Source organism: Chiloscyllium plagiosum, unplaced genomic scaffold (assembly GCF_037043375.1).
Source record: "Chiloscyllium plagiosum isolate Xiang-an unplaced genomic scaffold, Cpla_swu_hap1 HiC_scaffold_24, whole genome shotgun sequence".
NCBI lineage: Eukaryota > Metazoa > Chordata > Chondrichthyes > Orectolobiformes > Hemiscylliidae > Chiloscyllium > Chiloscyllium plagiosum.
Genome location: NW_028270162.1, coordinates 46705918 through 46733817, shown reverse-complemented (window position 1 = coordinate 46733817; position 27900 = coordinate 46705918). Strand labels below are relative to the sequence as shown.

General features: G+C 41.1%; 1 protein-coding gene across 1 annotated transcript in view; it reads right to left on the bottom strand.

The window, feature by feature from the left end:
- sppl3 (signal peptide peptidase 3) overlaps nt 1-27900 on the bottom strand; it is a 114282-nt gene that overhangs the window by 33925 nt on the left and 52457 nt on the right. Inside the window, exon 5 of the mRNA XM_088000129.1 lies at nt 22427-22539. Within this exon, the coding sequence (XP_087856255.1) occupies nt 22427-22539 (113 nt within the window). The remainder of the gene's footprint in view (nt 1-22426; nt 22540-27900) is intronic.

Sequence of the window (27900 nt, the reverse complement as noted above, 5' to 3'; positions counted from 1 at the left end):
GTACTCAGTACTCTGACCAAGAAAGGAAAGCATACCAAACGCCTTCTTCCCTATCCTATCTACCTGCGACTCCACTTTCAAGGATCTATGAACCTGCTCTCCAAGGTCTTTTTGTTCAGCAACACTCCCTAGGACCTTACCATTAAGTGTACAAGTCCTGCTAAGATTTGCTTTCCCAAAATGCAGCACCTCACATTTACCTGAATTAAACTCCATCTGCCACTTCTCAGCCCATTGGCCCATCTGGTCCAGAGTCTGTTGTAATCTGAGGTAACCCTCTTCGCTGTCCACTACACCTCCAATTTTGGTGTCATTTGCAAACTTACTAACTGTACCTCTTATGCTCATATCCAAATCATTTATGTAAATGGCAAAACATAGAGGTACCAGCACCGATTCTTGTGGCACTCCACTGCTCACAGGCCTCCAGTCTGAAAACCACCATCACCCTGTCTCTTCTACCTTTGAGCTGGTTCTGTATCCAAATGGCTAGTTCTCCCTGTATTCCATGAGATCTAACCTTGCTAATTAGTCTCCCATGGGGAACCTTGTCGAACGCCTTACTGAAGTCCATACAGAGCTGAAAATGTGTTGCTGGAAAAGCGCAGCAGGTCAGGGAGCATCCAGGGAACAGGAGAATCGACGTTTCGGGCATAAGCCCTTCTTCAGGAAGGGCTTCCCATTCCTGAAGAAGGGCTTATGCCCGAAACGTCGATTCTCCTGTTCCCTGCATGCTGCCTGACCTGCTGCGCTTTTCCAGCAACACATTTTCAGCTCTGATCTCCAGCATCTGCAGACCTCACTTTCTCCTCAACGAAGTCCATACAGATACCATCTACTGCTCTGCCCTCATCAATCTTCTTTGTTACTTCTTCAAAAAACTCAATCAAGTTTGAGACATGATTTCCCACGCACAAAGCCATGTTGACACACGCAAAGCCATGTTGACTATCCCTAATCAGTCCTTGCCTTTCCAAATACATGAACATCCTGTCCCTCAGGATTCCCTCCAACAACTTGCCCACCACTGAGGTCAGGCTCACCCATCTATAGTTCCCTGGCTTGTCTTTACCACCCTTCTTCAACAGTGGCACCACGTTTGCCAACCTCCAGTCTTGCAGCACCTCACCTGTGACTATCGATGATACAAAAATCTCAGCAAGAGGCCCAGCAATCACTTCTCTAGCTTCTTACAGAGTTCTCGGGTACACCTGATCAGGTCCTGGGGATTTATCCACCTTTAACCGTTTCAAGACATCCAGCACTTCCTCCTCTGTAATGTGGACATCTTGCAAGATGTCACCATCTATTTCCCTACAGTCTATATCTTCCATATCCTTTTCCATAGTAAATACTGATACTAAATGAATATTTTGTATCTCCCCCATTTTCTGTGGCTTCACACAAAGGCCGCCTTGCTGATCTTTGAGGGGCCCTATTCTCTCCCTAGTTACCCTTTTGTCCTTAATATATGTTTGTAAAAACCCTTCGGATTCTCCTTAATTCTATTTGCCAAAGCTATCTCATGTTCCCTTTCTGCCCTCCTGATTCCCCTCAAGTATACTCCTACTTCCTTTATACTTTTCTAAGGATTCACTCGATCTATCCGGTCTATACCTGACATATGCTTTCTTCTTTTTCTGAACCAAACCCTCAATTTCTTTAGTCATCCAGCATTCCCTATACCTACCAGCCTTTCCTTTCACCCTGACAGGAATATACTTTCTCTGGATTCTTGTTATCTCATTTCTGAAGGCTTCCCATTTTCCAGCCGTCCCTTTACCTGCGAACATCTGCCTCCAATTAGCTTTCTTGCCTAATACCGTCATAATTGGCCTTTCTCCAATTTAGAAATTCAACTTTTAGATCTGGTCTATCCTCTTCCATCACTATTTTAAAATGAATAGAATTATGGTCACTGGCCCCAAAGTGCTCCCCCACTGACGCCTCAGTCACCCGCCCTGCCTTATTTCCCAAGAGGAGGTCAAGTTTTGCACCTTCTCTAGTAGGTACATCCACATACTGAATCAGAAACTTTTCTTGTACGCACTTAACTTCCTCTCCATCTAAACCTTTAACACTTTGGCAGTCCCAGTTGATGTTTGGAAAGTTAAAATCCCCTACCATAACTACCCTATTATTCTTACAGATAGCTGAGATCTCCTTACAAGTTTGTTTCTCAACTTCTCTCTGACTATTAGGGGGTCTATAATACAATCCCAATAAGGTTATCATCCCTTTCTTATTTCTCAGTTCCAGCCAAATAACATCCCCGGATGTATTCCGGGAATATCCTCCCTCAGCACAGCTGTAATGCTATTCCTTATCAAAAATGCCACTCCCCCTCCTTTCTATAGCATTTGTATCCTGGAACATTAAGCTGCCAGCCCTGCCCATCCCTGAGCCATGTTTCTGTAATTGCTATGATATCCCAGTCCCATGTTCCTAACCATGCCCTGAGTTCATCTGCCTTCCCTGTTAGGCCCCTTGCATTGAAATAAATGCTGTTTAATTTATTAATCCTACCGAGTCTCTGCCTGCCCTGTTTGACTCACTTCTGTTCTCAACTGTACCAGTCTCAGATTGATCTCTTTCCTCACTATCTCCCTGGCCTCAACCCCCCCACCTTACTAGTTTAAATCCCCCCAAGCAGTCCTAGCAAATCTCCCTGCCAGTATATTAGTCCCCTTCCAATTTAGGTGCAATCCTTTCTTCTTGTACAGGTCACTTCTACCCCAAAAGAGATTCCAATGATCCAAAAATGTGAATCCTTCTCCCATACCCCAGCTTCTCAGCCATTCATTCATCTGCTCTGTCCTCCTATTCCTGCCCTCACTAGCTCGTAGCACGGGGAAGTAATCCAGATATTACTACCCTTGAGGATCTCCTTTTTAAATTTCTGCCTAACTCTCTGTAATCTCTCTTCAGAAACTCAACTTTTTCTCTTCTAGATCGTTGGTTCCAATGTGGACAATGACCTCTTGCTGGCCCCTCTCCCCCGTGAGAACATTCTGCACCCTCTCAGAGACATCCTTGATCCTGGCACCAGGGAAACAACACACCATTCTGCTTTTTCTCTCCTGGCCACAGAAACATCTGACTGTACCTCTGACTACAGAATCCCCTAACACAATTGATCTATTGGAAGCCGACGTACCCCTCATTGCATTAGAGACAGTTAATGGCTGTTCATGCAACGTTCCCCTGAGAATCCATCACCCCCCCACATTTTCCAAAACAGTATACCTGTTTGAAATGGGTATATCCACAAAAGACTCCTGCTCTAGGTGCCTACCTCTCTTACCCTTCCTGGAGTTAACCCATCTATATGACTGTATCTGAGACTCTTTCCCACGCCCCCCCCCCCCCACCCCTTCCTATAACTGCCATCCACCACATACTGTTGATGTTGCAAATTCCTCATCGCTTCTTTCTGTCTCTCCAACCAATCCACTCGATCTGATAAGATTCGCATCAAACAGCATTTATGGCAGATATAACCCGCATGTAACCCTTAAACTCTCTTTAAACTCCCACATCTGACAAGAAGTACATCTCACTGCAAAGGCCATTTTTGCTCCTTCACAATCTACAGACTCAGAAAATAACACCATCTTATTCCTCTCCAAACACTGCCCCAGGTTAAATTAATAGCTATGGCTTATATTTTAAGTTTAAATCAAGAGACGTATCTCCAAAAACATATAATCAAGAAAGAACCCACTGTACTCACTAATATAGCCTCTCTCTCGGACAGACTTGAACTTCGCCCAAACCGGTTCCTCAGAGATTAGTTGCGAAATTCACTGTTTGTTAATTTTCCCAGATGTACTCCGATGTCCAGCGATACATGAATTCAAAAACAGCAAAAGCAGTAACTGTGCAGGTTCTCTCTCTCTCTATCTCCTGCACTGTCCTCACCATGTGCTTCCTTTGTCTGTTCTTCTCCCTTTTAAAACTGCTGTTGTTTTGACTTTTTTTTTTCCAAAAGTTCCAAAACAATGCAATAGCATATAAAACAGTAATTGCTGCTCCTGGAATTTGAGGAAATCACCTCCAGCACCTAAAATACCTAAAAAAAGAGCAGCTCTTCCATCCAGAAATTTTTCCCGTCCTCCATCCTAGAGATTATCCTTGTAGTCTACTTTCACCCACTCGCATCACTCACCTAAGCTACTGAATTCCACCAATGGATCAACCATTGCAAGTCAGCAATTTTCTGCAAAATATTGCCTTTAAAATAAAAGGTCTGATGGTCCAGGCTTTGACTGAAATGTGGTCCACTGATTATAACATCTTGCTCCTTATTAAAGCTCCCTTTTCTGTTATTCCTCAGACATCTTTGCAGCAGGCTCTTCACTTCTACATTAAGATCCCGGTTGCTGCCCATGGGCATTTTTCAGAGATATCCTCTCCTTTTTTTCTTCCTCAGCATGATGACTCCTGATCCTCACTTCCATTTCACTTGCTCTCTCCTCAGAATTGAGTTTTTTTTCTTAGCTCAAGCACCCACTCTGCCATTTACACTTTCCTGTCCATTTAACGGACATCCATTTAATGATCATACCAATTTTTGCAGTCCCTGTACTTCAACTCCACGTATCTGTAACAAGGGCGTCTCCAGAAACTGTTTTAAACTTCTCACATTTCCTCATCAAACCCATTTGTTTCTGTGCCTTTTTGAATACATCTGTTCCTCAATTCATATACACTGCACACAAACTCCAAATGCAAATTTTAGCCATGATGGCAATATGGAGCCAACACTACAAATTCAGAAAAGAAACTTTGCTGCAGATGTTGGAAATGCCCAACTGATCTGGCATCATCTGTCAAGAACAGAGTTAACATTTCAGGTCAAAGATCTTTCATCTGAATCCAGAATGAGTCTTGGTTTATCCAGCACTTTTATTTTTATTCCACACAAATACAGGCCAACTGAGTAAGATTCTCCTGTCCTCTACTCCCAAGTGAGTACAAACAAGGCAGCACCGCTATCCATTGCTCCTTCCTACAGCAACAGCGCAACCACTATTATAGAGGCTGAACCAGTTTACATCCTTGATGTCTTATGAGAGTCTGAGATCAGCTTTCAAGACCATAACTCCTCCACCTTCATGATTGCTTATTTTTAGCTCAGCCCCTGGCAAAACCCTCATCCATGCTTTTGTTATCTTTAGTCTTGACTGTTCCAATGCTCTCCTCATGGACTGCTTACCTTGCACTCTTTTGTAATAAAAAACTCATGCGGATTTTTACTGCCCATGTCCTAACTTACGGCCACGTCCAATCACTCGACACCTTATGCTCATAGACATACATTAATGCCTAGTTAAGCAATGCCTCCAAGTTTAACGTTTTCATCCTAGTCATCAAGCTTCTCTTTCACCTTGACCTTTCTATTTTTGTAACATCCTCCAATATACTAAGTTAGGAAGACAAATGAAATGTTGGCTTTATTGCATAAGGGGAATACAGAATAAAAGTCAAGTCTAGCTATATCTCTACAGGAGATATTTTGATGATATTATGCAGATAGATTTATTTTAAAATATTTAAATTGACCATCGTTCAGTATCTGTCAAAACAACTGCCAATTCCACATTGTGAATACCTATGGCCATGAACCCATCTCTTAAATGGAACTCTCACAAAACACAAAGATACTCTTGGTAGTACACAGAATTCTTTCCTGTCAAAGAATTACAAACTGTGACATCCACAATGCCTCAAAAAAAATAGGTTTACCACAGTACATACATAATGACTAGTTATAATAGATATGAATATGACAGGAACAATGAGGAGATGCAACACCTTCATATTGGCTTCTTGTGGCACTGTGGTAGTTATAGTCAGTCATGGAGATGTACAGCACGGAAACAGACCCGTCAGTCCAACTCGTCCATGCCAACCAGATACCCTAACCTAATCTAGCCCCACTTGCCAGCGATTGACCCATATCCCTCTAAACCCTTCCTATTCATACACCCATCCAGATGCCTTTTAAATGTTGTAATTGTATCAGCCTCCACTACTTCCTCTGGTGGTTCATTCCACACATGCATCACTCTATATGAAAAAGTTGCTCTTTGTTCCCTTTTAAATTTTTCCCCCCTCACCCTAAACCTATGCCCTCTCGCTCTGGACTCCCCCACCCCAGGGAAGAGATCTTGTCTCTTTATCCATGCCCCTCATGACTTTGTAAACCTCTATAGCCTCCGACGCTCCAGCCTCGTCCTGTAGCTCAAATTCTCCAACCCTGGCAACATCCTTGTAAATCATTCAAATTTCACAACTCTTTCAAGTTTCACAACATTCTTCCTGTAGGAGGGAGAGCAGAATTGTATGTAACATTCCAAAAGTGGCCTAACCAATGTCCTGTACAGCAACATGACCTCCCAGTCCCTACGCCTGGATCAGAAGGCCTGGGTTAGAGAGCCAATTACTCCAGAGGTGTATTGTAACATCTTTGAACAGGTTGATTAGAAAAATAGGTTTAAACAAAGAGTACAATTCTAAAAAGAGTGCAGGGACAAAAACACTTGGGTGTATATGTGTAAATCTTTGCAGATGGCAGGGGAGATTAAGAAAGCGATTTAAAAAAGGTGTATAGGTCCGTGAACTTTATAATTTGAAGCACTGAGCATAAAAGCAAAGATGTTCGAATGAGCCTTTATAAAATACTGGTTTGGGCTCAACTAGTGTGTTGTGTTTAATTTGGACACTGCACTAGAGGCTAGGTGTGATGGCAAAAGATGATTTCAGGAATGGTTTCAGGAATAAGGAACTTGAAGTAGCTGGATAAATTAGAGCAATAGGGTTCATCTTCAAAGATGTGAAGGTTAAAAGGATATTTGCAGTAAGTTGCCAAATCATGAGGGAAATGAACTATTACTATTGGTGTAAGGGGAACCAGAGGATAAAGATATGAAGTGATTGGCAAACAGCAATGAGCAACAGGAGAAACCTTTTTTTATGCAACTTAGAATGACCTAGAATGCACTGCCTGAGAGACAGATGGAGGCAAATTCATTCATGGCTTTCAAAGGAGCACTGGATAAGCAGCTATAGGGGAAAAAAAATTACACAGCTAACCGGAAAGGGCTGCCAAGTACGACTAACTCTTAAAGAAAGCACAGAAACGACAGGCCAAATGACCTCCTCCTGTAACCATGATTCTTTAATCAACTGCAAAGAGATTAATTTGTTAACTTGCCAGGCTTTAAATCTCAATTCTTTGAAGTCAGGCAATATGCCACCCAAGTACAATACAGAAGGATGGCATTGAATAACAAAACAGCAATTCAAAGGGCTTAAGGTGATGCTTAAACACTGGAAGTTTCTTCATCACAAATTAACAACCTTTAAAACAGATTCAGAGAGACATCACTTGATTGAGATAGAGGCCAAGCGAATATATCAAAGAATTTGATGTGAAGGGTAGAGGTGCTGGAAATAAGATTAACTGCAAAAAGTGTGGGGCTGTTCCACTGAAGAGTGGGGAGTTGGTGTTACTTCCTTTTTTTTGCCCTAACCTCTATCATTTGATTTCCAATTTTGTAGAAGGAACAGGTAAATCAGTAGCTTCTATTATTAGACAAATAGTTATCAGTGTTCTATTGTTTTATCAGCAGATATTTTCTAATCAACCTGTTCAGAGATGCTATGACACACCTCTGGAGCAAGTTGGGTGGCTCAGTGTTAGCATTGTTGCCTCACAGCGCCAGGGATCCAGGTTCAATTCCAGCCTCGGGCATCTGTCTGCGGAGTTTACACATTCTCCGTGTTTGCGTGGGTTTCCTCCAGGTGCTCTGGTTTGCTACCACAGTCCAAAGATGTGCAGGTGAGGTGGATTGGCCAAGATAAATTTCTCTCAGTGTTCAGGGTTGTGTAGGCTTGGGATATGCGGAGTTACAGTTACAATTATAGGGTAGGAGGGTGGGTCTGGTGGGATGCTATTTGGAGAGTCGGTCTCGATTCGATGGACTGAATAACCTACTTCCACATTGTAAGGATTCTACGATTCTATGAACCTGGCTCAGAAGGTAGGGACACTACCACACCACTTTGCCACTCGACTCCAATATTGCAAAGTAGTTATTTTCTATTCAACCTGCTCAGAGAGAGATGTTATTATACGCTTCTGGAACAATTTAGACGTGCATCTGAACCTCCTGGTTCACAGGTAGGGGTACAATCAATGTGCCACATGACCTCAGAACTGTGGCAGCGTTGACACCTTTCAGGTGGTGTAGGTGATGTGTTACAAATGTAGAATGCAGGATCTTCTGGATGCCAGTGTGATCTAGGTCAAACGGTCTGCAAGAACTTTTGACTCAGTTACTTAGCAGGTGGCTAAGCTGCAGCCCATCAGGGAGAGGGAATTTACCCAGACACCTTATTCAATGCGGTGCTCACACCCCTTGGATTAAGAAAATCTGTCAATGATCGAAGTCAGGAGGATGTGGTTGCAAGTGGGACAGGTTTAGGTATTCAAAGCGCAGGAACTTCAGCCTTTGAAGCTACCTAACAGGTTTGCTCAGATGCTTAAACTGAGATTAAGGACTGTAGCGCAGATGAGTTAACTAGCCATGGCCAGAAAAGAAAAACGAGAGACTGTGCTAGTGCAAAGGTTTGGGAATCTGGAGAGGAACTTGCAGTAAGGGGAAGATTCGATGGTACCAACATCGACCTGTGACCAATGACATAAGTAGAACTCGGGAAGGGCATAGGTTGCAACAGGTTGAAAGTGGCTAATGGAATGCTATCCTCTTACAAGAGGATTTCAGCGGAAAAAAAAAGGAGTTATGTTTCAATTCTAGTGTTTTAGTGGGTTTTAGTGGGTTATTATCCTTCCATAATAATCCTTATTTATGGAAGGATATAAATGCATTAGGAGACAGCTGAGAAGCGGTTTTGCTAGACTGACATTCTGTTTGAGTGGGATTTCTTAACCAGAAAGACTGGACAAGCCGGGTTTGTTTCCACTGGAGCTTAGAAGAGTGAGGAGTGATTTAATTGAATTGTGTAAGAGGCTGAATGGTCTTGACAAGACAGATGTGGAAAGGATGTTTACTCTTATGGATGATTCCAGAACTATGGACCACAAAATTAGGGCTGATTACTTCAGGATAGAGAAGAGGGGAATTTTTTTCTGAGGCAGATGGGGCTTTGGAACTTTCTGGCTCAGAAGATAGAAGTGGGACCATTAACTATTTTTAAGGTGGTGATAGAAAAATTGTTTACAAAGAGAATAAAAGGTTACCAATGCTAGACGAGAACATTAAATTTGAAACAAACAGATCAGCCTGATCTTGCTTAACATAACAGTATGAATGAAGGGCCAAATACCCTCCCTTCTATGCTTGTGTGTTCTCATGTATTTTCATAAACGAGACTTACTCCACACAATCATTCTTATATTGTTGGCAATCTTAGCTGGAACCTTTTAAACCCAGAGATATATAGAAGATTAATACTGAAAGACGATTATTTAGATACTCCTGCTGGCTATTTTAAAGATTCTGAAGACAGACAGCCAATGATCAAGTTAATATTATCGTAAATGACTGCAATGTTAATGGTAATGTTTTACACGTATGTTAAGAACAATGCTTAAAATATTGCACACTGATATTAACATAGTCTCCACAGTGTACATATTTCAAAACTGAAATCAAATATTGACAGTTTTTAGTGAAATTTAGAGGAATGCTAAATTAATTTCTTTAATTTTTCTGCTACATTTTATTTTAAGCTTTGATGTTTCCATTCTAGCTGTGACGTCTAACCACTCTCCACAAATAACCAATTTAGTCATCCACATTAAACAACATAACGTACACTCTATTTGCAAATACACACATATTTGAGCTTCAAATCTGGCTCCTGTACTGAACTTACAAAATCAAAACATTCTACATTCTTTTTTAAAAGAAAACTTCTCAAAACAATGAAAGTCACTTTTGAATAAGCTGTTGACATTTGATCTTTCTGCTCTCTGCCACTTGTACTATTATTAAATTCAGTTGTGAGTCTAATAAAAACAAATATAGAAGTTGATGCAAAAACTCAACGGGTCTGAGCGTGTTCGATTTCTCTTCACAGTTAAAGTTTCGGGTCTGGTGACCCGTCCTCAGAACTCTAACAGACTTTTCTGAAGCTGCTGTTTAATTTACATATAGCATAATGAAATACCATATACTATAAAGTGAAATTAAAATTCCAATTGTAAATCATCACAGAAATTAGAGATTTTTCATCAGGTGTTGAATCAGCAGAATCAGAAAGGTGACTACAATGTTTGATTCTGGTAAAGCTGCCATTGTCTGATCAGAGACACGACTGAATACGGTTTAACCTGAGAGTCACCACACCTCAGGTGAGGGAAGAGGTTGAGGAGGAAAGTCCTACATGGTAAATCTTCAGCTGGTTTGGGAATTGAACCTATGCTGTTGACATCACACTGCATCATAAACCAACCATCCAGCAACTATCACAAGAGAATTTAGCCATTGATACAATAATTATACACCAAAAAGTAATACTTAAATTCCTCACAAATCTTTAGTATGGCAAGAGGTTAGGGGAACATCAGGGGAACAGGAGAACACAATTTATTTCACTTGCGAATAATAAATCAGGTATTGGTAACTAACAAAAGCCAGTGAAGTATGCATCACTAAAAATGGCACAATAAGCGATTGCAAGGATGCAGAGATTGGAGAAAAGAAAATCAGTCAACCTTTCACTGTGGCTAATTTGCAACTAATATTTTCACAATATAGAATAGAGCATTGCCATTCTGGCCAACTTTGTTCCGAGTTATTAACAGGTACAAGATGGAAAAGATGCCCACAAACTGAAGTCCCAACCAACTGGATAATAGTGGGAAGATTCTAGAGGAAGGTAATGTGGTCAATGACTTTAAACAGCTCGAGACAACAAGGTGGGATAATTTACCTCTCTAACAGTTAAATTGGATGGCATCTATGACTTTGATAAGAGCTATTTCATTCTGCAGCAAGGGTGGAAAGCTGAATAGAAGGATTTAAATAGAAAGTCTCAAGAAAGATGGGCATGGATTTAGAAAATGAGAATAGGTTTAAGCAGTTCAGACAGAAAAGCCAAGTGTGAAACAGGGACAGTGGGGTCAAGAGGTTGTTTTTGCAAGAGGGTGAAAGAGAAGGGGGTCAGTGACCATAGAAAGGAAATTAACTGGTCAGAGGTTCAGCACCAAGTGAACTGGTGGTGGTTTTTGAGTGTAAAATGTGCTCAGAAAGGGCATGTATGAATTAGGAAACTAGAGAGATGAGTTCAGGAATGGACTGCTTTAGTGTCAGTCTGGTCAAGTGGACGAATGAAAGGAACAAAGTGGCAGAAGCAGCTCTCCATACGTTCTCATCTTCATGGCAAAGTCCATGAGCTTCTTGCAATTGTTGCGGAGGAGAGTGTGTAGGAAACACGAGGGGGCTTAAGAAGATGATATGAAGTCGAAACAAAAAGACGGAGCAATCAGTTTTGCATTTCAGGATGCTCCTACAATAGTGAGCAGCTTCATAAAACAAAAGCAGGATCCAACAGATCTCTATATGATCCAGCCAGACTTGGCAGTGACTGACTAAATCAGCTGTCCCAAGTCTGTTCAAGGTTGCATCTCTTGGGCTCAAGGGAGGACAAGTGTATGCAATGATTTAAATGAGGGCTGTGGACAGGAAGGGCATGGGTGACCAAATTAGCAGCTGCAGAAATGCTATGGTGAACAAATGCTCAAAGACTAGACAGTGGATTTTTTTTCCCCAGTGGCAGATGCAGAAGGAAGTGAAATCAGTGGAGGGAGGCAGATGTGGGTGCAGAAAGATACAAAGTGATCAAAGATGGCCATGACAGATTAAACAGCTCTTACTGCTGTTGCATTTTGTAAATTTCAAGCACAGAAATGAAGGCAACTTGAATTTTAATCAGGTATGTGATTAGAACAAACTACAAATATAGCAGTATTTCATGTCAGACGCACAACATCTCGAGGCTGAACCTTCATTGGATTTTAATTCAACAGTGTCTTATAGGGTTAAGCATACCAATGCAAGAACCCTCTGACTATCTGCAACCTGTATTTAAAAAATAAGCAAGCCTATTTTTTAAAGTAGCTATAAGGACTCAAGATATTAAGGATTTGTGTCATTAAAATGACATGATGCAACGTTGCACCAACTATACTTAGAGTCTGGGAAGAATTTGCACTTGAGTAGAATACAAAACTAATTAAGTCTGAGAAGAAGCAAAAAGACTTTTCTTATGTTTGCAGTCTTCTCTTTCTGGAATGGATGGGTATTGCACACAGCCATCAGAGGTGATCGGGGGCTCTTAAAGTAGAGCCTTATGGAGTAAGGTGGATCTTTTTCCTCACCTTTTGCTTCTAATATATCCAGGAGAAAGTGAGGACTGCAGATGCTGGAGATCAGAGTCAAAAAGTGTGGTGCCGGAAAAGCACAGCTGATCAGGTAGCAGGAGAGCAGGTGATCAAGGAGGAGAGTCGACATTTCAAGCACAAGCACTTCATCAGGAATGTCACATATATATTCATCAGTGGATTTCTGAACTGCACACGTCACTTCACATTGATCAATTTGATTAGGATAGTCAAATTTCAAAAGCAGCTAGCATATTTATTTAACCGAGTGAAACCTCTGAAATGTGAAATAGCTTCCTTTTATATTAAACCGGTATAATTTGCAAACAATTTTCTCAGCCCGTTCTAACCTGAAAACACAATGCACACTTCAATCAAATTTATACCAAGAGTTATTTTGGAACTGTCAAAATCCACCACTTGTGCAACATTCCTGAAGGGCTTATGCCCATAATTCTTGACTCTCCTGCTCCTTCTCGGATGCTGCCTGACCTGCTGTACTTTCCCAGCAGCACATTTTTCTACTCTGATCTCCAGCATCTGCAGACCTCACTTTCTCTGAGCACTATATGTATACAAATCATTTAAGTTTTTAACTGGTAAAAGATCCTTCACTTTCTTTGTAAAGTCTATAAGAAACCAGACTACTATCCAACATACTGCCATCTGCATAGCCAATTAAGTTTTATTTTAAATCTACTGCATATCAGATTTCATCAGATCGGATGAAGGCTTTGCTTCTGAATCTGAAGATCAAGTTAATTTACTGTTTTAAATAAAGAGGCCTTTCAACAAATACAGGGCTTACAAATCTAAGCAAAATGTTTCAATCAGTAACTGTCTTGCAATACCAAAGTGCTAAAGGTATTTTTTTAAAAATCTGTTTTATTCTATGGGTAATGATATACTGGGCATCAAGTTGAGATACATGAAATACATGGCAAGGTAAGTGAAGGTGACAATGCAGGATTACCTTCCACTATAAAAATAAATGCAATGATAAATTTATAAATGTCAAGTTTAATTTTTTTTCAAGTGTCTGAATTAAAGTCTTTTTTTACTGATTTAAAGATTGATATAGGCTTTCTGGCTAGCAAAGGATCACTTACATCAGTCAAAGGCTGCTAGCAATAATTATATGCAAGGCTTTGAATTTAGTGATTAATCCTCATTCTGAAAAAAAATTATGATCTCTGTACTAACCTCACAGCATAAAATAAAGAATACAATTCTTAATACAAGGAGTCATCTTTAATCAAACACTTGAAGAACCGAAAGCTTGTGATTTCAAATAAACCTGTTGGACAACAACCTGGTATTGTGAACTTCTGATTCAAATGACAAAAAGGTAATTACTAAATTCATCAACATAATAGATTAATTGATCCCTCACTACCTGTGGATCCAGGTACTCACGAGGTACCCCATCTGGCAAATGCAGGAAGTATATTCCCAATGAACAGCAGTTCAGAACCGGGGAGTCACAGCTTAAGGATGGGGGTAGACCATTTAGGATGAAGAAGAGGAGCGATTTCTTCACCCAGAGAGTGGTGAGCTTCTGGAACTTCGCAATAGAAGGCAGATGAGGCTAAATATTGAAAGTTTTCAAGGGGTTTGACAGAGTAGAGTTACAGAGTCAGAGATGTACAGCACGGACACAGACCCTTTGGTCTAACTCATCCATGCCGACCCTGAATTAATCTAGTCTCATTGGCCAGCAATTGGCGCATATCCCCCCAAACCCTTCCTATTCATATAGTCATCCAGATACCTTTTAAATGCTGTAATCGTACCAACCTCCACCACATCCTCTGGCAGCTCATTCCATACACGCATCACCCTCTGCGTGAAAAAGTTGTCCCTTACGTCCCTTTTAAATCTCTCCCCCTCACCCTAAACCGATGCACTTTAACTCTAGACACACCCCACCCCAGGGAAAAGACCTTGCTTATTTACGCTATCCATGCCCCTCATGATTTTATAAACCGCAATAAGGTCACCCCTCAGCCTCCAACGCTTTAGGGAAATCCACAACCTATTCAGCCTCTCCCTGTAGCTCAAATCCTCCAACCCTGGCAACATCCTTGTCAATCTTTTCTGAATCCTTTCAAGTTTCACAACTTCTTTCCTGTAGGAGGAAGACCAGAATTGCATATAACATTCCAAAAGTGACCTAAGCAATGTCCTGTACAGCTGCAAATGACCTCTCAACTCATATACTCAATACTCTGACCAATAAAGGAAAGCATACCAAACACCTTCTTCACTATCCTATCTACCTGCAACTCCACTTTCAAGGAACTATGAACCTGCACTCCAAGGTCTCCTTGGTCAGCAACACTCTCCAGAACCTTACCATTAAAGTCCTGTCCTGATTTGAGTTTTTAAAATGAAGCACCTCACATTTATCTTAATTAAACTCTATCTACCACTCCTTTGCCTAAGATCAAGATCCTGTTTAACTGAGGTAGCCTTCTTTGCTGTCCAGTACACCTCCAAATTTGGCATCATCTGCAAACCTATGAATTGTACTTTCTATTTTCAAATCCAAATCATTTACGTAAAATGACAGAAAGCAGTGGAGCCAGCACCAATCCTTGTGGCACACCACTGGTCATAGGCCTCCAATCTGAAAAGAAACCCTCCACAACCATCCTGTCTTCTATCTTTGGGCCAGTTCTGTACCCAAAAGATTAGTTCTCCCTGTATTCCAATGGGATCTAACCTTGCTAACCAATCTACCCTGAAGAACCTTGTCGAATGCCTGATTGAAGTTCCTATCGACCACGTCCATTGCTCTGCCCTCAACAATCATCTTTGTTACTTCAAAACAAATTCAGTCAAGTTTGAGAGACATGATTTCCCATGCACAAAGCCATGTTGACTATCCATAATCAGTCCTTACTATTCCAAACACATGTAAATCCTGTACCTCAGGTCTCTCCCCAACAATTTGCCCACCAACGATGTCAGGCTCACTGGTCTATAGTTCCCTGGCTTTTCCTTACCATCTTTCTTAAATCGTGGCACCACGTTAGCCAACCTCCAGTCTTCTGGCACCTTACCTGTGACTATCAATGTCACAAATATCTCAGCAAGAGACCTTGCAATCACTTCTCTAGCTACCCCCAGAGTTCCAGGGTACACCTGATCAGATCCGGGGGATTTATCCCACCTTTATCTGTCCAGCACCTAAGTCATCCAAGCACCTCCTCCTCTGTAATATGGACATTTTTCAACATGTCACCATTAACTTCCATGTTCTTCTCTATAGTAAACACTGATGCTAAATACTTGTTTAGTATCTCCCCCATCTCCTGGGTTCTCATACATTAAAATCAGCAAGGCAGCCAGAGGGGCCCTATTCTCTCCCTAGCTACCCTTTGGTCCTTAATATATTTGTAAAATCCCTTGGGATTCTTCTTAAATTATTTGCCAAAGCTATCTCAGGACCCCTTTTTGCCCACCTGATTTCCCTCTTAAGTACAGTCCGACTGCCTTAATATTCTAAGGATTCATTCAATCTCTGCTGTTTAAACCTTACATATTCTTCCTTTTTACTTGACTGAAACCTCAATTTCTCCTATCATTCAGCATTCCCTACATCTACCAGAGTGAAAGGAAAGGCTAACAAGAACATACTGTCTCTGGATTCTTGTTATCTCATTTTTGAAGGCTTCCCATTTTCCATGCGTCCCTTTACCTACAAACATCTGCCCCTATCAACCCTTCTGCCTCATACTGTCAAAATTAGCCTTCCTTCAATTTATAACTTCAACTTTTAGATTCTGAATATTCTTTTCCATCACTATTTTAAAACTAATAGAATCACTTTGCTGGCCCCAAAGTGCTAACACCTCAGTCACTTCCTCTGCCTTATTTCCCAAGAGGTGGTCAAGTTTTGCACGGTCTCATGTAGGTACATCCACATACTGAATCAGAACATTTTCTTGTACACACTTAACTAATTCCTCTCCATCTAAACCCTTAACACTATAGCAATCCCAGTCTATGTTTGGAAGGTTAAAATCCTCCACCATTAACATCCTATCAGTCTTACAGATAATAGGAGGTCTCCATATAAACTTGTTTCACAATTTCCCACTGACAATTGGGGTGTCTATAGTACAATCCCAATAAGGTTATCATCCCTTTCTTGATTCTCAGTTTCACCCAAGTAACTTGCTTGAACCTACTTCCATGAATATCTTAAGTACAGTCGTAACGTTATCCCTTAACCAACCAATGCTCCCATTCCCCCTCCACCAAACCACCACCACACCCTACCCCCCCACCCCTAACACAGGTCACTTTTAAACCAGGAGAGATTCCAATGATCCAAAAATGTAAACCTTTCTCCTCGTAACACTCCTTAGCCGTGTATTCATCTGCTTTATCCTCCTATTCCCACCCTCACTAGTTCATTACATTGGGTGTAATCCAGATATTATTATCCTCAAGGACCTCCTTTTCAAATTCCTGCTTAACTTTCTATATTGTCCCTTCAGAATCTCATTTCTTTCCCTCCCCAAGTTGTTATTCCAATGTGTAAAATGACCTCCTGCTGGTCCCTCTCCCCTTGGAGAATATTCTGCATTTTCTCAGAGATACCCTTGATCCTAATATCAGGGAGGCAGCCATTCTGATTTCTCGCTGTCAGCCACAGAAATGTCTGATCTTAGGACTTATGGGATCAAAGGGTATGGGGAGAAAGCAGGAACAGAGTAACGAGTTGAATGATGAGCCATGATCATACTGAATGGTTGAGCTGGCTTGAAGGTCCAAGTGCCTATTCCTGCTCTTATTTTCTCTTTATGTTTGTTTAGACTTGTCCAAGGTGCTTCACAGTAGACTGGTAAGTTACGTTGTAGCAGTATCTGCGCTGTGGTATCCATGGCTAGTCCATGCCTCTATGCCCTCGTGTATGTCAAGGATTTGGTGCACAGCTCTTAAAATTGATGACATCAATCCAGTTTTATGGTCCAAATGAATCACGTCTTGGTGTGGTTTATGCTGATTACATGTGTGCAAGTTGTTATTCTTGTTGGTTTACCCCAAAGAGACAATTATTGCCTTGTATTCAACCGTTAATTCAAATTTTCATCAGCAAAGTAAACAAGAGTTACAATTAACTATGACAATAGAATTAACATGGAAGACTATTAGCAGTAAAAAATGAGGTAGACAGTAGCAGAATTCAGGATGATGAAATGGGCAGACAAATCATTAGAATTAATAGAAAAGAGTCAATGAAGTGAGATACTTTGATAGAAATAATGAGTAGAGCCGACATAAACTAAATATTTTTTAAACTAAGATTTTTTAAGGGTCAGGAATAAGCAGAGAGACCAAGTGTAAGAGTGTGGTGCTGGAAAAGCACAGCCGGTCAAGCAGCATCCAGAGCAGAAGAGTTGACATTTCCGGCATAAGCCCTTCATCAGGATGTGCTTTTCCAGCACCAAACTCTGACCTCCAGCATCTGCAATCCTCACTTTCTCCTAGACCTAAGTACACAAGTCTTTGAAGGTGGTGGGACAAGTTGTAAAAGCTGTTAAAAAAAAGCATTTGGGATCCTTGCCTATGTTAACAAAGGCATTGTGCACAAAAGTAAATAATTATGCTGACCCTTTGTAAATCACTGGTTAAGCCTGAATTGGAGTTGAGTGGCCAATTTTAGGCACCACACCGAAGGATCTCCAGGTTTTGGGGAAAAAAAAGTTCAGAATGGCACAAAAAATTTCAAGAGCAATGAGAAGATGGTAATGTTCTTCCAATTACAGGGAAATTGGAGATATTGTGGACAGTGAAGGTTACCTCAGAGTACAACTGGATCTTGGTCAGATGGGCCAATGGCTGAGGAATGGCAGATGGAGTTTAATTTAGATAAATGTAAAGTACTGCATTTTGAAGTGTCAATTCAGGACAGGACTTATACACTTGGAGATAGTCTGGACACCTAATGATAAATGGGGAGCGTTGCTGAACAAAGAGACCTTAAAGTGCAGGTTCATAGCTCGTCAAAAGTTGCGTTCCAGTTCGACAGGACAATGAAGGTGTTGTTTGCCTTTATTGGTCGGAGCATGGAGTATAGGAACTGGGAGGTCATGTTGCAGAAGTAAAGGACATTGGTTACGACACTTTTGGAACGCTGCATTCAATTCTGGTCTCCCTGCTAAAGAAAGGATTTGTGAAACTTGAAAGATTCAGAAAAGATTTATGTGTATTTGCCAGGGTTGGAGGATTTGAGCTATAGGGAGAGGCTGAATAGGCTGGGGCTATTTTCTTTGGAGTGTCAGAGGCTGATGGGTGACCTTATAGAAGTTTATAAAATCATGAGGGGCATGGATAGGGTAAATAGACAAGGTCTTCTCCATCCCCTGAGGTGGGGGAGTCCAGAAGAGGGCATAGCTTTAAGGTGAGAGGGGAAAGATATAAAAGGGACTTAAGGGGCAACAGAGGGTGGCACATGTTTGTTTTATTCAATTTCTCTAGACTATTTTGCAGTAAAACTATAAAGGTTGTTTGAAATGAACAGCATTAAATTTAATTAATCACTCCACATTATTTACTGAGTGATGATTAGCAGATATTAGACTAAAAGTTAGGTTGTTGATTAAAAGTACATCCTGCAGAGAATATTTTCCAATAACCCACGTCTCTACACAAAGAATGAAAACCAAATAGTCATAGAACTGTACAGCACAGAGAGAGACCCTTTCGCCCAAATCATCCATGTCAACCAGATGTCCTGAACCAATCTAGTCCCATTTGCCAACACTTAGCCCATATCCCTCTGAATCCTTTCTATTCATATACTCATCCAGATGCTGTTTAAATATTGTAATTCTACCAGCCTCCTTCACTTCTGGCAGTTCATTCTAAACACATGTGTGGAAAAGCTGCCCCTTATGTCCCTTTTAAATCTTTACCCTCTCACCTTAAACCTATGCCCTCTAGTTTTGGACTCCCCTACCTTGGGGAAAAGGCCTTGGCTATTTACTCTATCCATATCCCTATTTTAAACCTCTACAAAGGTCATCTCTCAGCCTTTAAACACTCCAGCCTATTCAGCCTCTCCCTATAGCTCAAGTCCTCAACCCTGGCAACATGCTTGCAAATCTTTTCTGAAGCCTTTCAAGTTTCACAACATCATTCCTACAGGCAGGGAGACCAGAATTGTACTCAATATTCCAAAAGTGGCCTAACCGATGTCCTGTACAGCCACAACATGACCTCCCACTTTTACATTAAATGTACTGATCTATAAAGGCAAGCCTACTGAATGGCTTCTTCACAATCCTACCTACCTGCGAATCCACTTTCAAAAACTATGAACCTGCACCCTAAGATCTTTGTTCGGTAACACTGCCCAGGACTTTATCATTATGTGTAAAAGGTAAAATGTACCTAACCTTCATGCAAAAGCAAGTTAGAAGGTAATGGACTGCACATAAAATTCTGTCCAAATTTTGAAATTATAAATTGTCTTCACATTGATACAATGCTATGATGAAATCTATGGTAGTTTAGGAAGCAAAACAATGGAGTTGGGTGCAGAATGAGGATTTCTTTGAAGCAAGTGTAGGGTAGGGGAATGCGTCGGGTGGGTTACTCTTAGAAGGTTACTCTTAGAAGGTCCATGTGGACTTGTTTGGCCAATCAGCTTGTTTCCATATTGTAGGTAATCTAATCTAATCAAAAAGTGGAGAAACACAAACTCAAGAGGTCATCTCTGTGGGAGAATGTAATTATAGCGCACGTTTACACTCAATGGTTGGGATAGGCAAAAACTGACATAATAGTGAAAAAAAAATGTTTTAAACACACTAGTGATGGTCTGATCTTACTAAACTCAAAACAACATTGTTTTTTCTTAGCCACTGACTTGATATTTTTTTATTATTTCATCTAAAGTAGACTTGTAAATATCAAGTCTTTTTGCATGATTCCAGTAACATTCTGTTTGCAACATATGTTTTTGCAACTTATGGTTTTATTCCATGTCTGCACTTATTAAAACATAAATCTATGCCTGCCACATGTTTTGCGTAAAGTTACAGTAATGTTACTCAAACTTAAAACTCAGCATAACATCACTAACAACATTACCAACTTATTACTCACGGGGGACACTACAACGATTTATTTTTAAAAAATCAAAGCCTAGAAATGGAGTTAGGATTAGCTTTAAGCAACAATTTATTTTTATAATCCATTTCATTTATCTGCCACTACAAGAAACCTCAAAAATTTTAGACCAGTGCTGTTGTAATTTCAAGCATTGATAATCTGCCTGACATTACTCAACCAATCTAATATATCCAATTGAACAGGTGACATGTTACCTCGACAACCAGGTAGAATCCTAGCCCCGTAGTAACTGTTCTAACTCCTTCAGACTAGCTCAAGTAATTTCCAAATGTGCCAGAGAGTTAACTTGATTTCAAACCTACATCAAAATACTTGTCACCCAGGGACATCTAGATCCATGCCCCTTCTCTGACCTGTGCCATTAGGAACTGTAAACGCAGGATACCCACATACCAAGAGTTCTTTACAATTGATATGGTAAGTAGCACAACTTACACTAACTTGTACGACTGCACTGCCACTATCCTCCCCAATTAATGGATGCATCCATGTTGGCATTTCCAATTAGAATTGTGGACAAAGATTCAGCAGCATCGAGCTAGACTTTCAACACAAGTACAGGAAATTGGTGAGGCCTCTTTTGGAATACTGCATCAAGTTCTGGCCACCCAGTTATAGGGAGAATATTAAGCTGGAGTGTGTTCAGAAGAGATTTACCAGGATGTTGCAAGGTTTGAGTTATAAAGAAAGGCTGAACAGGCTGGGACTTTTTTTCCACTGGGACATAGGAGGTTGAGGGGCAATCTGATAGAAGCTAATAAAATAATGAGGAGTATAGATAGAGTTAATGGTTGTTGCCTTTTCCCTAGAATGTGTGATTTCAAGACTAGGGAGCACATTTTTAAGGTGAGAGGACAGAGACTTAATTTTTACATGGAGGGTGGTACACAGTGTCATAGAGATGTACAGCATGGAAACAGACCCTTTGGTCCAACCCGTCTATGCCGACCAGATATGGATGAACTTCCTGAGAAAGTGGTGGATGTGGGTACAATTACAACGTTTAAAACATACTTGGATAGATATATGAATAGGAAAGGTTTGGAAGGATATAGTCCAGGAGCAAACAGATGGAACTAATTTAGCTTGGGATTATGTTCGGCATGGACTGGTTGGACAGAAGGGTCTGTTTCCGTGCTGTATGACGGCATTTTGACAATCATGGTAGCCAAGAGCTCTGGATGTTAAAAGCACATTTTTATATGTAGCTTCTGGATAATACTTCCCAGTCAGTTTAGCAATAAGTTTCAGAGTTTTTTTAAAATGAAAAACTGTCTTCAACTTAATGGAAATAGCTTAAGGCACTGCAATTTCTTATATCAAAGGCTAATGTTAAATATGAAAGTTACTGGCACCAACGTCCTCATAAGAGAAACTCGACAGTAAAAAACACTCAGATTACAACCATTCCTTCTCATAGCTGAACAAGACAAAACCAAGATGGCATTTATAAACTGGAGCTAAACTGCACCCAATAATCATTTAGTTATCACAGGCTGACAGCATACTCATGTCACCTATCTTCAGGAGAAGCTCCTGCGCTCATTTTACACTACAATGCGTAATAGGAAGCAAACTGAGTTTCAGTTCTTTATCAGCAGGAATTTCCTCCACATAGCCGTCCTCTTCCCCTTTTGAAACCCTTACTGAATTTCATGAAACTGCACATCACATTAACAATTTTCACAACATCATTGGCAAGTGTCTGACGCAGTCAAATCTTTACCACAGCACGGAGAAATATTTTGATGATCAGCACAGCTGGGTGTCATTGACAATTTCATGAAACAGAAACAGCATACTGAGGAAACAGCGCAAGTCTCAAAATGGTGGCATTCACCCACAGATTGCTTCACTTACCATCCATCAGTAGCCAATGCCCTGTCAATACCCAGATAAGCACAAGCATTACTGAAAGGGAAAATGACAGTAGTTCAGCAGCAGTGAATCGTCCACAGCAGCCAAATGAAATTCTGAAACAAAAATAGAATAGGAATTTACCGTTAGTTTTTACATCAAACAAATAGAAGAGTCAAACAGATCATATTGTCCCCAATACCACTGGGAGCTGACACCAAATGCTATTGCTGCAAATTGATTATGGAATTGCAATCTTGCTCCAAAGTAGTAGAATGAAGACTATTTTTACTATAATCCATGAATGATTCACTTGAAAGCACTAAATCAAAGCGTCCTCACCTATTCATAGTTACCAACACATTTGCAAAAGACTTTCTCCAGCTGTTGCACTTATGAGGTTTTGCCCACAATAATTTCCCATGCAAGTATTTTTAATGCATTAATGGGATGTGGGCATCACTGGCTAGACCTCTACTTATTACCTATCCCTAGATGTCCTTGAGAAGGTAATGGTGAATAACTGCAGTTCATCTGGTGTAAGTACACCCAAAATACGGTTAGGGAGGCTGGTCCAAGTCAGAATAGTGAGTGGCTTGAAGGATAACTTGCAGGTGATGTTCTCATTGTATTTGCTACCCACGTCCTTCTAGTTGGCAGTGATCGTGGGCTTGGAAAGTGCAAACAAGGTGCTTTGGTGAATTTCATTTTGTAGATGGTGCTCTTGAATGCTTCTGTTCATTGGTGGTGGAGGGAGTGAATAATTGTGAACATGGTAATAATCATGCGGGTTGTTTTAGTCTGTATGGTATCAAATGTGTTCAGTGCTACTGCAACTGTAGTCATTCAGCCAAGTGCACGGTATTCTATTACATTCCGGATACGTGCCTTGATTAAAAGGCAAGGCACTCGCTTTAGGGCTCCTCACTTCTGACCTGCCCTTAAAGCCACAGAATTTATATGGCTCACCCAATCAGCTTTTGGTCAATGGAAAACCATACTGACCACCCCGCCCCCCTCTCTCTCGTTGGTGTCACACTTGCTCAAATGCAGCCTTGATGTTAAGGACCCTCACTCACTTATCTCTAGATTTTAGCCCCTTTGTCCATCTTTGAACCAAGGCTGTGATGAAGTCAGGAACTGTTTGGCTCGAGCGGAATGCTGCTTGATAGCTTTTTTGTTTCCCTCTTCAATCACTTTATTGATGATCAACACTAGAGGGTGATAATTGGCTGGGTGGGATTTGTCTTTATGTTGTGTATAGGATATACCTGGACAGTTTTTCACATTGTCAGGTAAATACCATTGACGTATCTGTATAGGAACAGTTTGGCTAGGGAAGTAACAGGTTCTTGTTATCAGGACCAATGCCTTGGCAATATCCAGTGCCTTCAGCTGATTTGCTTGACATCACATCGAGTGAAGTAAACTGGCTGAAGACTGGCACCTGTAATGATAGAGACCTCTGGAGGAGGCTGAGATAGATCATCGAATTGGCATCGATTGTTGAAAATTCTTCAACCTCATCTTTTGCACTAATGTACTGAGCTCTCTTGTCATGGAGGATGGGGATATTTGTGCAGTCTTAGTCTCCAGCGAATTGTTTAATTGCCCACCAACATTAACAATTGGATTGATCAGATCTGCCCACCTGTGATCTGATCAGTTTGCTGTGGAATCACTTAGCCTTGTCTATCACTTGCTGCTTGTGCTGTGATGCGTACAAATAATTGTGTGATGGAACTTTACCAGGCTGAAACTTAATTTTTAGTTATGCCTGTTTTTGCTCCTGGTATACCTTAATGCTCACTTCGGAGGAACAGGGCTGATCTTCTGGTGCGATTTTAATGGTGGAATGGAGGATATGACCAACCACTGGCTCTGGGCCAGAGCCAATGTTGAGGAACCCAAGGCAACTCCTGCTCAGTAAACCAGTGTACACCACCTCTGCTGGATCCACCTTGCCTGCGGGACAAGAAATGAGATGGAGCTGTCTGGGACATTGTTGGTAAGGCACGATTCTGTGAATATAGCCATGCCAGGTGTTGCTCAATTATTCAGTGATCACCTAATTTTGGCACTCGTCTCCGGATGTTAGGAAAGATGCTTTGAAGATGTGCCATTGTTGTTTCCGGTGCCTACCTCAGTGCCAGATGATCTGCCCAGTGTCATTCCTGTTTTGAAACATCTTAAGCAGTATAATACAACTGAGTTGCTTGCTAGACTGTTTCAGAGGGCAACTATAGGTTCATAGTGCTTTGGGCCTGGAGTCAGATGTAAGCTAGACCAGGTAAGGTCTGCAGATTACCCTCCTTAATGGAGGTTAGTGAACTAGTCTTGTTCTTGCAACAACTAATTGTTTCATCATTACACGTCTAATTTCAGAATTTCAATTTACAATTTCAGCCTCCACTGTTTCCCATGGTAAGATTTGAAGCCAAGTCCCCAGGGCATTACCGGAGTCTCTGGATTACAAGATCAGCAGTAATACATTGCCTCCACCTAAATCTTAAAATATTCTCAAAAATCCACAACAAATAGTTTAAATTAAACACAGTCTAAACAGTGTAATATTTAGGCAATGCTGTCTCACGACTGGCACCTTTTATTGTTTGGATACTAATATCGCCTATCAGTTGCAGCGATATTAATGATCTCAAAGTACTATTACGAGGATATGGGATTTGCTCCATTTCATGGTCCCTATTTTGCCCTCAGGCAACATTAGTAAAAGTTAGGTTAACTAGTTAACCATCTTGTTTTTGAGATGAGGAGACATTTCTTCATCCAGAGTAATGAACCTGTGAACTTTGCTACCACAAAAAGCAGTCAAGGGCAAACCACTATTATTCGAAAGAGTTAGATATAGCACTTGGAGCTAAAGAGATCAAAGAATATGGTGAAAAGCAGGCCGAGTTGGATGATCAGGCATCAACATAATGAACGGCAGAGCAGGCTGAAAAGGAGTGAATGGTCTTCTCCTGCTCCTAGTGTCTACATTTCTAGGTTTCCTTCCTATTTATGCGAGATTTTTGTGAAATCTGGCTATTGCACTTGCTTGCAAAACAGTGGCCGTACTCAAAGGTATCTTATGGCTGGAATACTATTTAGGATATTTACAAGGAGGCATTACAGAAATGGGGGCTTGTGGGTGGCACGGTGGCTCAGGGGGTTAGCACTGGTCGACAAACAGGAGGCTGGAGGAACACAGCAAGGCAGACAGCATCAGGATGTAGAGAAGTCAACGCTGAGTAAGTCAGCACTGTTGCATCACAGCGACAGGCACCAGGGCTTTATTCCTGCCTATGCAAATGTATCAGACTTGCAATTCTCCCACATCTGTGTGGGTTTCCACTGGATACTTCGCTTTCCTCCCAGATATGCAGGCTAGATGGATTAGCAATGGATCGCTGTGTTAGAGGGATAGCTTGGAGGGTTGGGTCTGGTAGGATGCAATTGGCCTCCTACCAAACGGCCTCTTCCGGCACTATGAAATACATGCAGCTTCTAACTTGAAAATTCTTTACTTTCTCACTTGTGTCCCACGTAGAGGAGGAGTTATGCAGCACATAAAAATATTTTTTTTCCTTCATGGTGATCTATTCCACTAAAGCAAGCATTAAAATAATGAAAATATTGGTAACACTAATTTCTTTCTTCTTCTACGTGAAGCAATTACTCGTCACAGGCGTAGAAAACAGCAGTGGTTTTCCACAACCGAAATCATTTAAGATGCAGTCATCTTTTTCAATTGTTGGCACTACTGCCAATGGGGCCAATACAACGTATGTCAAATTTCATTCAGCTTATCTGTCTCATGGCCCAACACTCCCACCTTGGCAAAATATAATAAAATAGAGAAACAATTAAATTTCAAGTTAACAGACACCATTAGGAATTTCACTCTGACTATGAATCGCACACATTGCACAATTATTGGCCAGATTAACATGGAACATGAGATACATTGGCATTCAGACAAGACCGCAGGTAATTTAACAGAGAGGATAGGAAGTCTGCCCTCTACAAGGGGTCCTTACTTTATCAGGAATCTTGAGTGAAGAGTGTTGCACAGGGCGGTTCCATGCAAGAAGACCTTAAGTACATTCACTGAGTGCAGGCCACATACAGCTTTTCAGCCTAGCGGAAACTGTGTTTCACTTTTATGTTGAATGTTTTCATTTGTAGCCACAATTTATTTCCTTAAAAGCAGTGTTTTAAATTTTGGGTTATTCTTCAGCCTCACAGTCCTAACGTGAAGACCACTTGCATGGGACAAGGGAGAGTGAGGGAACCAGAAGATCTTACGAGTCTGCACCAGGGCCTGGCCATAGTCCAGACTCATCTGCCCTTCTTGCATGATTTTAATCCACTTTCTGATGTCCATTACCACTCCAAATAGTGATATTTGGATACATTTCTGTTCTATAAATTTCCATTGACCATTTGATTTCAAATTTTGTTAGTGGCAAGCTGGGGGCTGAGTAACTTGCTGAAGCTGTGTTTGAAAGAGTAGAAAGTCTACTTGGTTGTTTAACAGTAGTGCACATTGAATGAGTGACCAAAGCAAATTACTGTTGTGTAAATAGTTGCATACATAACATATTTCACAAGGAGGAGAGATTCAAATTGAAACCAGAGTGAAGTGAATTATTGAGGAGTCTGGATAGCAGGAAGAATGCTACAACTGGTCCAAGGAACTGGAGCAAGTGATAGAGGCAACAGCACAATTCTTCACTTGTCAATAACTTGTGCTGAATCTACTGCATCATTGAAGAGGCATGGTGGGGTGTGAGGGAGAAAGAAATCAGTCCACTGAAGTGGGGTGAGTGGCTCCACAAAAGTGGTGGGTGGGTGGCGGGGGGGGGGGTTGCTGAGAGAGCAGTTGGTGGAGGCAGCAGCACCACAGGAGAGCTAAGTGTGGATGGGGAGGAATAGCTCCTTGAAAGGGAGGGGGTGCATGCAGGGGTGGTACTGTGTCACTTTATGGAAAGGGGCAGGGCATAGCAGTTTGGGATCATGGAAAGGGCAGGAGGTTTGTCATTCCTCTGAGGAATAAAATACTACAGCAAAATGACATGAAGATTCTATGATTGGGGCCAGCTCCGAATTGAGACGAACTTTCGAACTGGCCTACCTCTACAATTCCCCACCTTTTTGCATCAATATTTCTTCTGGGGCCAGTGAGCCTGATTTCATTCACCCCTCCACCACATTTCCCTGGAAGAGAAACAGGGATGACATCGATGGAAGTATCCACTAAAATGAAGAGACTTCCTGATTTGAGTTTCCCTCTATGGCACAAACCTAGCTATCATTACCAAAACCTGTTGGCAACTTGTCAAAAATTTTGGAGACTGGACATCACACATAGAAGTGCATCATGGCAGAAATAAAAACCAAATGAAATGACAAAACATTATCAAATGGTGCAGAGGAGATCATGAAGAGCTTTTACTAATTGCAGTAGTAAGGTT